At 42.6% G+C, this 11,528-nt stretch overlaps 1 protein-coding gene and 2 non-coding genes across 3 annotated transcripts; all 3 read right to left on the bottom strand.

The window, feature by feature from the left end:
• Positions 1 to 5,642: 5,642 nt before the first annotated feature.
• RPS3A (ribosomal protein S3A) lies at positions 5,643 to 10,190 on the bottom strand. Its single transcript, XM_046657305.1, has 6 exons — positions 10,053 to 10,190; positions 9,183 to 9,286; positions 8,605 to 8,792; positions 6,689 to 6,897; positions 5,993 to 6,102; positions 5,643 to 5,811 (listed from the first exon to the last, which is right to left on the bottom strand). Exons 1-6 carry the CDS (start codon positions 10,112 to 10,114, stop codon positions 5,690 to 5,692), a joined length of 795 nt encoding a protein of 264 aa, XP_046513261.1. The 5' UTR covers positions 10,115 to 10,190; the 3' UTR covers positions 5,643 to 5,689.
• On the bottom strand, positions 6,314 to 6,385 carry LOC124237711 (small nucleolar RNA SNORD73). Its single transcript, XR_006888094.1, has one exon. It is a non-coding gene; the product is annotated as a small nucleolar RNA SNORD73 (small nucleolar RNA).
• LOC124237710 (small nucleolar RNA SNORD73) lies at positions 7,815 to 7,887 on the bottom strand. The gene has a single exon (XR_006888093.1). It is a non-coding gene; the product is annotated as a small nucleolar RNA SNORD73 (small nucleolar RNA).
• Positions 10,191 to 11,528: the final 1,338 nt, after the last annotated feature.

Raw genomic sequence — 11,528 nt, 5'->3', positions numbered from 1 at the left:
TAAGGCCAGGCCTTTATTCACTATGGCCTGTGCAAGTGAATTTAAACTGATCTGCTAATCTTTGGTGTCATTGTCAGTAATTAGAGGGATAATAGATGGACCAAAAGCAACCCCTGTCCCCAGTGGAGAGAAATCTCATGACTCATTTTTTCCCCATCATGCAAAAATACACCCAAAAGCACACAAGTCATTTCAATTCCGGATTTGTTGTTAAACCTGATTTGGATTATCATCACATTGGTTTGGTTAAGTCATGTGGGCGTGTCACCAAATAGTTGCAGCTTCACTTGCCATTTTTAGCATTGTCCAAGGGCACTCAAACTGTGATCAGCCACACTGAATCAAGGTTGTGTTGATCTGTGAGTTTGTACATGTTTGCATTTGGGAGTTGCTATTGATGGCATCAGGCACAGCAGAATAATTCAGGACCAACTATGTCTACATGAGTTTTTCTGTTTTCATAGCACAATGGACAGAGATGACAAACCCAATAGCAAGTCAGACTGTTAGCTGCAACTGCCACTTGATTCAGGTAGCAGTTTAGGATGAAGGGCAGTGGTTCTCAACTGGGGGCAGTTTTGCCCCCCAGGGGACATTTGGCAGTATCTGAAGGTGTTTTTACTTGTCACAACTTGGAGAAAGGTGCCACTGGCATCTAGTGGGTAGAGGCCAGCAATACTGCTAAACATCCTACAGTGACTCAAAACAATGAATTATCCAGCCTAAAATATCAATAGTGCCAAGATTGAGAAACTATGATCTAAGGAACAAAAGTGCTTATTTGTTTCCCTTCTCTCATTCCTGGGATCGAAGATGTTTTCTCCCCAGATGCCAGGGTTATTGTCTTCCCTCTACTGCCACAAAATTATTGGTACCTGTAATTTCATCCTTTCCCCAGTCATCCCAACTTTCACCCAAACCTTTTGTCCTGATTATCACCAAGGAGGCAACCAAGAGGAGATGATCCTTTTCTGGGGATTACCATATTCTGTGATCCAACTACCTTACTCAGGTTTATGGAACAGGAGGAGGTGAAGATAGCAGAGTCAGAAACCTTCTTAATGGTCAACAATGCTAGATATCTGCGGATGGTAGGGAGCCGTGAAATATCCATCAAATACTCTCGCTATTGGCTCATTGCTGGATGGTCTTTGTGACAAAAAGTGCCCATTGTCAGATTCTAAGTGGTCTGGAAAACTAAGTACGTGACACATAGGAACACATTAGTTTTAAGGCCAACAATTGTGTGGGCAAAGTCAGTTGATCAGACTGGAACAGCAACATCATAACCTAAAAATGTGTCAACAGTGCTGAGGCACTATCAGTCACCCTGAGAGGTGGCCAAAGGTCCAGTGTAGACTGTCAGTAGTCAGTCTGTGTAATAGGAGCTCATTTGCCTCAAGACAACTTTTGGCAGGAGTCACAAATCTGGCATGCATGAGAAAGAGTTCTTTACCATGTGCATAGCCCATGATGGTGGACTTGTTGCCATGTATGGGGACAATCTGGGTGGTGCAGGCTTGATTCTACAAGGTTATATCAGAAAACTGGCATTTACCATAAGCATCTACATGAGTGACCCAGGTGGTCCAATCAGCAGTCACAATTTGTTCCCACAATTTACAGCCCTAAAAAGTGGTATCTTTAATCTGCCTGAATATAGTCTTTCAAGTGGCAGACCAGATGGCTAGGCCTTGGGCAAAAGTCCAAGAGTCAGGAAAGTATTGGCCAGATCCACAAGATCGGCCTTGAGTTCAGCCCACTGAGCAGTGACCGTGTTCACTTTAGTTCTGCATGGCTGGTGCTGATGTTGGACAGCCACAGCAGCACAATGGACACCATCAGCTTTTAACTTAGCTGAGCCACCAGTGATTCGGGTCCAGGTATTTAGGGGATCTCTGTGAAGTGAGGGCCCCATTGAGCCAGCAGCTATGCTTCAGGTGATGGGGTGGGAGATATGGTTTTCCAAGAATTGCTGTCACCACTTCACGTGAATGGAGATGCTCAGGCTGCTGCACTCTAGAACACACTATTTTTGCCTGACCAGGAAGACCTGTTTACTGAGGCAGATACTGTCTTCAATACCCAAAGCATCCAAGAAGGAGTTGGGCCTCCTTTTAGGTGGTGGCAGGTCAAAGAGACAGCAGTTTTTCCTTGACTACTAGAGGGATTAAACATTGTGAATCCACCCACACAGTCCCAAGAAACTATACTTGGTGAGCAGGCCCCTGAATTGTATTGGTTTATCAAACACCCCTGTTGGTGGAGGTGTGAGAAAACCACAGTCAAGGCCTATGAGATTGAGGATTCTGACTTCCCAGCCAACAGAACATCATCTATATAGTGAAAACTTTGGACATCAGCGGGTAGAGGCCCTTGTGTTAAATTCTGGCCCACCCACTGGTGGCAAGTGGCAGGGGAATTTGTCCCATTAACACTTTTCTAAAAGTAGCGGTGCCTTGAATGGAATAATCTCCTCTGAAACTTTACAAGCATTTACAGCACAAGCATGTATACATCAATCTCATGTTTAGCAGTGGAAGACATAGCAGTACGCTGAACTGGCCCAGAAGACCTCTCTCACACACATAAAATACTTATTTTATAAATTAAAAAATTATTTTTATTCATTGCAGGTTTTCCCAAACCCCATCAGTTGAATTTGAAGGCTTTATTTCCTTATTTCCAGCAGGCATCAGTAAGGTTTTTCTGTAAAGGGTCAAGAGGCAAAATTGAGGCTATTATGTAGGCATAATGAGAGGAAACAGCCACAAAATTTTTATTAATGAAGTTCAAATTATGTTGGTAATTGAGTAAGTTTTTTTGGTAATATGTGTCCTTTTTGTGGTGTGGGGGATAACATTTTACTTAGTTAGGGCTCAAGTTACTGATCTCCATAATCAAAATTGATTGTACATGTTCACCTGTTAATGCTGACTTGTAATGAGACTTTGGTATTGCATCTTTGAAGATGTCTTTTCACAGATGGGTGATGCATGTGGCACTCAAAACGCTGAGTTACAACTCTGTTGCTGCAATTTAGAGTGCTGCTCCTTAGTGTGAAGTGAGGAGTGTGCCACATATGGGCTCTCTTGCAACTACTCATCTCTGCCACTGTAGTGCAAAAGGCAGCAACTGACAACACATACGATTAATGAGTGTGTCTGTGTTCCAATAAAACTTTACCTGTGGATACTGAAATTTGAATTTCATATAATTTTCAAGTGTAGTAAAATGTTTTTATTTTTTTCAGCCATTCTTAGCTTGCAGGCCATCCAAAACCAGAAACTGGACAGATTTAGCCCATGGGCAGTAATTAGACAACCATTAGGCCAAACCATTTTTAAAAAATCAAATACATTCTTTCTGGAACCTTTTTCAAATGAACCCTTCTAAGATAAGAGAACTACGCTAAGCCCTATTCAGGGAGGTAGTACATTGGAGTTTGACTACTGATTATATGCTATCTCACTAAATGATGTCCAGCGTCAAGAGGAAACCCATTTATGTAACTCAATTTCTGGTCCCCACCCTCTTGACCTGTTTAAACCCAACTTCTGTCCTCTATGGGAAGGAAGCCCCTGTCATTTGAAACACAAATCTACAACTAATGAGACCTTTTCTGTTGAAAACATTTGCTTCTTCACTTTGGTATATTGATAGGTAATGTCATTCATTCCTTTATTCAATACTGAACTTTTAGGCACTGGGAGTAGAGAAGTGAACTAGGACATAAAAAAAAGCACTGGCTTCCTGGAATTTTTCTAGTAGACACAAGTAAAACTGTATTTTTAATAGGACAAACCCATCGTCAAGGTCTGCTGAGACTTAAGAGGTAAAGAAACAAGCTCCACGGCATCTAAGGGAGTAGTAGTCCAAGCACAGGGAAAACAAGGGCAAAAGCCCTAAGGATGCACCTGGTGTGCCCAGGAATAGTGAGGGCAGTTTGAGTAGAAGAGAAAGGAGAATGGTAGTAAGACAATTCAGAGGCAAGCTCACATGGGACTTTCTGGGTGAACTGACCATTTATCTAAAATAAACTTCTACTAGAGGGGATTCAGGGAGACCAGACAGGCAGTTAACAGTCCAGGTGCCAGTCATGGCTTGCTCCAAAGTGATAGCAATGGAGGTGGTAAGAAATGGTTAAGAGTCCAGATAGATTTTGAATAACTGTGAATGGTCAAGGATTAACTACAGATTTTGGCCTAAAATGGAAGGGTAAAATTGTTGACACTAGACCAGGAATACCATTTTAGACATGTTACATGTGAAATGCCAATTTGACATCCAAATGAAATTATCAAGTAGGCAGTTGGATAGACAAACCTGGAGTTCAAAGACAGGTTTAGGCTAGAAATAAAAAAATCTGGGAGTCAGCTTATTTGAAACCAAGAAATTGAGTTATCACCTCCAACACTAAGGTCTGTGATTGAACTGAAAGAGTAGCCAGTGATGTAGGAACTTCGAGGTGAGATCCTGAAAGACAGGAGGAAATCAACTGTCAAATGTCACCAACAGAGGTCAAATAAAATGAAGGCCAAGAATGGACCACTGGACTTAGCAACAAAGCCACTGTTCATCTTGACACTGACTGCTTCCTTAGAGTGATGTGAGGGGAAAAGCTGAATTGTAGCAGACAAAGCAAAATTAGAAACAAAAATTATGGTTGACTCTTTTAAGCTTTGATATAAGTGGCTGAGTAGGGTGATATCTTTAAGGGTAGAGGATTTATTTGTATGCTAATGAGACTGGTAGAAGGAATATTGATAACGGTGAGAATTGTTGGAACCATGAACTTGCTTAGGCAAGAAGCGGGATCTAATGCTCAAATGGAAAGGCTGTCCTAGCATTACTCACCCAATGACAAGAGGGAAGGCAGAAAATGTGAACACATGTATACATGACAGGGTGGAAGTAATGGGAATTTGTGAGGCTGTTTTCTCATCTACTTTAAACTTTCTTCATGATTTTAAGGTCATCAGCTGAGCAAGAATTAGAACGCTGGAGGTTTGAGAGAAGGGTTATAGAAGAGAATAGGTGAGGGACTACAGAAGGAAAAGCTAGACAGTGGCAGCATTACACGCCCCCTTACTAAGAGACCAATAAACAAGTTCTCTAGCCAAGTTTAGCTTCACAGGGGAGGTGCACAGTGCGGCATTTTACAGCTAGAGGAAAAAGACAGCTTTTGGATTAGAAACAAACAAAAAGCCAATGGGCTCTTCCCTTTCCATTATTCAATCAGTCTAGTAGAGTGGTTCTCAAGTGTCATCCCTGGCCATCAGCATTACCTGGAAACTTGTTAAAAATGCAAAATTTCAGGCCTCACCCTACAACTACTTAATCAGAAACTCTGGGGGCAGGGTCCTACAATCTGTTTTAATAAGCCTTCCAGGTGGTTTGAGAACCATCTGAAAACCTAAGCCATGTAAAGAAAGTGTTCCTTTTATTATCCATCTATAATGCTTCCTGATCACTACAGCTCTAAAATAGATCACTACCCTTTCTCAGCTACTTAGTATCTAAGAGCAATGGATAAAATCCATTCATTCAACAAGTCAGAAAAGTCCACCAGACTATCAATTCAGAAGATCTGATTCACCAAGCTGTCAGACTATTTGAAAAGAACGACCAGAAATAAAATATCACAAATAAGATTTTTTTTAATTTGTCTCCATCAAAAGTCTGAATTTTAAACAGATTCTTGCACTGGTGGCTCGTATCCGTCAGCTCGTTCAACTTTAGCACCTGTCTCATCCCCAGTAGCTTTTCCAGAACTACTACCTTCACCATGAAGCTCCATGAGTTTTCCCACTAAAAGGAAGAAAAAATTCTGTTAGTTATAGTACACTGTATATTGAAACAATGGTCTTCAATACGATATAGGCATGACAGAAAAAAAAGCCATCTGGCCTCAAAAACACAAAAACAAAACACTAAATAATGTATTTGGCCACAATTTTTTCTTTCAGGAATCCTGTGATTTTTCACTTACATTCAAACTTGGGCTTCTTCAGCATTTTTACTTTTCTAACAAAGACATCATGGAGTGGATAAATAGACTGGCAAGCCTTTTCTATGTCCTTTCCAATACTGTCTGGAATCCTGCAAACCAGTAATGACAGATTAGAATAAACCTACACATATAATACCTCATTTGACCCACATAAATCCTCATGTAAAATAATCTATTATTGCCCCTTTTACACGTGAAGGTTAAATGATCTGAACTATACAGCTCATTAGTAGTAAAGTTAACATTTGAACCTTGTGAGTCCAAGCTTTCTTTTCCATTACTCTTAGTCAACTGCATGGGAACATCAGAAAAATGTTAACAGTTTTATCACCGAACATCATATGGGACCGAAACACATTGTCATCATCTATTCCCATACATTATTGTTTGTGGAGGATTCCATCTACTCAGAGTATTTTCCAATTAAGGCAAGAGCATTTCCTGTGCTTCAAGTCTCACTAAATGCCATGAGATAGCTTCATCCAAAAAAGTATAAAGAAACCAAATCACATTTACTGAGCACTTAATATGCTTTTATTTCTACGGATGTAGCTAAACGGTTTCAGACAGGATTTAAGCACAGATCTGACTCCACCTTGTCTCATACGCTCTCCCTCATCTGAGGGATCATCGGAGATTCAGGCTTGTATTGTGTGAGGAAAAAGAAACACTTACAATTTATTGACCACTTCTTTCAAGTCATTGGTCTGCACCTCTCGGGTCATGATTTCCATCATCTTCTTCCGGATCTGACGGACCTGTTGGTGCTGAGCATAAGAGGTCTTCCGAATCTGATTGTTGCGTTTTTTAGTAAAACCAACACAGAACAGACGAAGCAAATAACCATCGGTAGTCTTGACGTCAACATGAGCTTCAATCATGGTCTAGTGAAAAAAAGATAGCGTCAGATACACTGTTTTTTTTTTCTCCTCAAGTACCCCTAGTACATGGCTGTATATTTTAGTTGTGGGTCCTCGAGTTGTGGCACGTGGGATGCCACCTCTGCATGGCCTGAAGAGCGGTGCCATGTCCGCGCCCAGGATCAGAACCAGCAAAACCCTGGGCCACCAAAGCAGAGTGCGCGAACTTAACCACTTGGCCACGGGGACGGCCCTACACTGGGTTTTAATGTAATCGATTTTTATCCCTCAAACTGTAACATAAAAAAGCTGGAAGGTCAGGTACTGATTACACGGTATAAAGCCTAGAATTAACTTTCTTGAAGTAAACTTATCATTAAATACCCCAAGTCCTTACTATCCTTCACATCTAATTAAATAAATACCAAGTCCTCTCAAGTGTCTTCCCTCTTCCTCTCTAGGTGACTTCTCTATCCTCACTATCACTATAAACAGCACCCACCCACACCTTGCACACATGCCAGCCTCTAACAGCCTGCCCTTGCCCCCAATCAATTGTACAACTCGGCAAGATAAGAGGAAAACAGGTTCTAAGAGACTCTACAATATGGACATCTACACTCCATCTTTTGAAAACATGTGCTCTGAATAGGTGAAGTGTTGCAATAACACTAAAATGCACATATTTTTAAATGTCCTTTATATTCCAAACTAAAGCCATGCTGAGGATTAACTATTCAATTTCACAGCTAAAACAGAATAAAAATATCAATAATTAGCCATAGTACTGCTGAAACTTAAAAAACAATCTTAAGTAGTGACAAAAACTGAATTGCCTTCTTTGCGTTTTGTAAATATTATACCTTAGTTTAAAAAATGAATATAATGATAGCAAAAAGACCTTAAATATTTCCAGAAATGCAACTGTAAAATCTTAGGGGAATGTCAGAAATAAATGTAACGGTATAATCAGTATGTATCATCTGGGACCGAAACATCTTGTCATCATTCATTCCCGTATACAAAATATCCCCAAACTGGGTGGTTAGCCAGACACATCTGAACCAACGTAATTATTATTTCCTGTAATAATACTATTGTTTACTAAATGCTTTCTATGCTAAGCATGTTCACACGGATCTTTTATTTCATCCTCCTAAGTCTGTGAGATGATACTCTTACCTACATTTTACAGATAAAGAAACCAAGGCTTAGCAAGCTTTAAGTTACTTGCCAATGAGAACACAACTGGGAAATGAAGCCAAAATTTCAACCCTACACCAGAGACTCTGCCACTCTTATTACGCTATCTTGCCAGAGGTAATCAAGACTAGCCCGCTCCACCCTTCCACTATAAAACTCACTGAACTTCGAGGTCCAAAGATATTTTGAAGATAGGCAAAAACTGCAAACCTGCACCCCTGCAGCTAGATGTTCCCCAACCAGCCACTAACTCATGCAGCAAGAAAACTTGGATGATAACCCAGTATTAAATCTTGAACTGAATTTAAACAGATAAATAAGAGGAACATGGCTTGCTCAGCTCAGCTTTTGCTCAAGTTCAAGAGCGCCAATCCCAGAGTCAGCACTCAGCAACAGCAAGAAAACATCAAGGATTAAAATGAAATCTAAACCTCAACTGCATGATTTGCTCCTTCCTGTCATCACACCATGGCCTTCCTGGTGATGCCAGCCACAGCACCATGCACTCTACGGAACTTTTGTTCTCACCTGCCATTTTTTGACCATGGAGCACATTTTGTCACGAGTAAGATCCATCCCATGGAAGTTAGTTAGGCAGTTTTTGCCCTGAACATCCTCAGTAATTAGCTTGAATTTTCTAAATGCAACTTCGTCATTCTGCAGATCAGCAAGGCTCACTTCAAAAACACGACCCTTGAGGCCATCAGATGCGATTTCTATAAAACAAGAAATCAATTGTCTTATTAACATTAGGAACCACAGAAGCAAAGTCAAGCCAACAAAGATTATGCCCATGCATAAAGTTGAGCTTAGAAAATGGTAAATTATAAAGACCTTAACTTTCGTTAATCAAGTCCATCTTGACACCAATGACTTACTGACAGTGCTCATTAGAAGCTCAAAACTATTCATGCACCTTTTCTTAGTAATTCTAAAAGCACCACCTTGCTTCTACAAGTGTTGTACCAAAAACAAGCACCACAGGGTCCAAAGCTGCAACCAACAGCTGACGTTTCCTTAAAGCTCCCATGACAGGACCAACAGTAGACCAAGATACATCCATGTCTCAATTTAAGAAAAATACAAACCAAGATTAAGATACTCACTGGTTCCTTGAGTTCTCGTGACTAACGTTTTCCCGATATTTCTTATATTGAACATAGCTGGTGCTTTCACATCATACCAATCTTTCTTAGAAAATGGATCAACCCTGGATTTAAAAAAATGCTTAAGTTTTATCGCAGATCACGTAATTTTTGATTTTTTTTTTTCAACTTTCCTCATTCTAGTCATCTAAAGAGCTAACTGACATGTAGAAACAAGAGTAAACTATTTCTCACACAGCGAGGTGAGGGGCACACATGTAAATGTAGATCTTCCCACTACGTGTTTCACTGCACAGACCGGACACTGATAAAATTATGCCACAAACGTACACACTCCCCACTCCCATCGGTCCTTCGACTACACAGGCAGCACTGCCTCCGAATAACATGCACGTCTTTTGAACTTTACTAGTACATGAAGACACGTACTGGTAACCCAGGCTCTTCAGGGCCTCACGGGAGCCTATGAGGAGCTCCCAGGTTCCACCCGGCTCAAGCAGAGGAGGAGTGTAGGCTCGTGGGTGCACAAGAAAAGTACCTTCCTCAACTCCAGCTCTTGGAGTGGCATCTATTACCCGTGGAATTTACGAGGCCCTTGGGCCTGCAATACAAAAACATGCCAGCCCCGAGTCGCGACGACACTCTGACTCAAAAGGGGAGAGAAGACCCAGAAGACCAGAGGAAAGGCAGCCGAACAGCCGCGACCCAGCACCCAGATCCGCCAGGCCGCGGTTTGGCGTTTACCACCCCGGCACGGCCCGCGCAATCCAACTGGCATCCTCGCCATCCGGCCCACGCCGCGACCCAGAACCCGCCCGCCGACTCCAGCAGCACCCCAAAAAGCGGCAGGCCACGACAGTCGCCACTTACACTTTCTTCTTGGCGCCCTTTTTCCCTCCTTTCGTAAGGCGCTTGTTCTTTCCCACCGCCATGACGCTGCTCAGTGAGCCAAAAGGGCGGAAGTGCAACTCGCGCGAGAACTTAGGCTGTACTGGGCGGGGCACGCCGTCTACGTGACCTTCGATCTTGCGTTCTTCCGTCCTCAAGAATATCGGGACAGCAGAAAGCGCCACTCTTCCGACTGTGGCTGTGACAGCGCCCTCCCGTGTGGGGAGACCGCGCAGCACGCTGCTGGCCACTCGCTGGGAGGTTGCACTCCCGAGGCGCGGGTGCTGGCGGCTTGAGGTGCAGACTTCTGGTTGCCGGTGGTTTCCGTGGCTCCGACGCCGGGAAATGAGTTTGTGTGGAAGGAGACGCCCGCTCAACGTCGCTCAAAGCTGAACTCACCATCTCACTTTCAAAACTGTTTTCTCGAGAGCATGGGATTTGGAATCAAGCAGCACATCCAGGTTCAAATGCTAGTTTCAACAATATTAAGCCTTGTGACCTGTCTGTGCTTGCGTTTCCCCGTATTTAAAATGGAGATAGTAATATAATCTACCTCATAAGATAGTAGACTTAAGTATAACTTTGGGGATACTAGTAATGTTCTGCTTGTCGGTATGGGTGCTGGTTAGTGGGGTATGTTCGCTTTGTGAACATCCATCAAGCTGTACGCTTATCTGTGGACTTTTCCATGTTTCTTATACCGTGATATAAAGTTAAAGAAAAAAAAGTGGAGTGAACTCAGCCGATTGTTTCCCTGAGGGACTATGGATCCAGTGTTCCCAGACATTTTGATTTTTCAAGAAAAGTTGGGAATTTTTTGTGTGAAATCCACAAGTTTTGCAACTAATCCCAAAACAGGTTTTTTTCTTTTTGGGGAAGACTGGCCCTGAGCTAACATCTGTGCCCATCTTCCTCTACCTTATATTTGGGACGCCTGCCACCGCATGGCTTGCCAAGTGGTGCTTAGGTCGGTGTCTGGGATGGAATGGGTGAACCCCGGGGCCGCTGAAGTGGAGCATGCGAATTTACCCGCTGCACCCCCGGCCTGGCCTCAAAACCAGGTATTTTTTAATTGTAGGGGTTTGATAAAATAGCTGGCTGGCTGTAGCCGGCGAGCTTCAAGTGTGCAGCCCCTGGAAAGCTGGCCGTACAGGCTTGGTCCTCAGCCAGTGGTATGTTGAGTTCCCTTCTCCAGCTTCCCCTTTGGCGGAAAAAACCCTGTGGTGGAGCCAAGAAACCAAGTCCCACTCACAATGCTCCCACAAGCCTTTAAATCCTGTAATCCCTTCCAGTCCTTCTGGCCTCCATCCCCTCCCTCCTCCTCCCCCTACCTTCTAAAACAATCTTCCTAAAGCTCCAAACCTCTCCTGAAATCCTTCAATAATTCCATTAATCTCAGTTGCTTATAGGATGCAGTCAAAGTCCTTATTTCACAACACTGTGAATATAGTTAATGCT

The sequence above is a fragment of the Equus quagga genome, chromosome 3 (assembly GCF_021613505.1).
Source record: "Equus quagga isolate Etosha38 chromosome 3, UCLA_HA_Equagga_1.0, whole genome shotgun sequence".
Taxonomy (NCBI): Eukaryota; Metazoa; Chordata; class Mammalia; order Perissodactyla; family Equidae; genus Equus; species Equus quagga.
The sequence above is the reverse complement of the archived record's forward strand: the minus strand, read 5'-3'. Positions and strand labels throughout refer to the sequence as shown.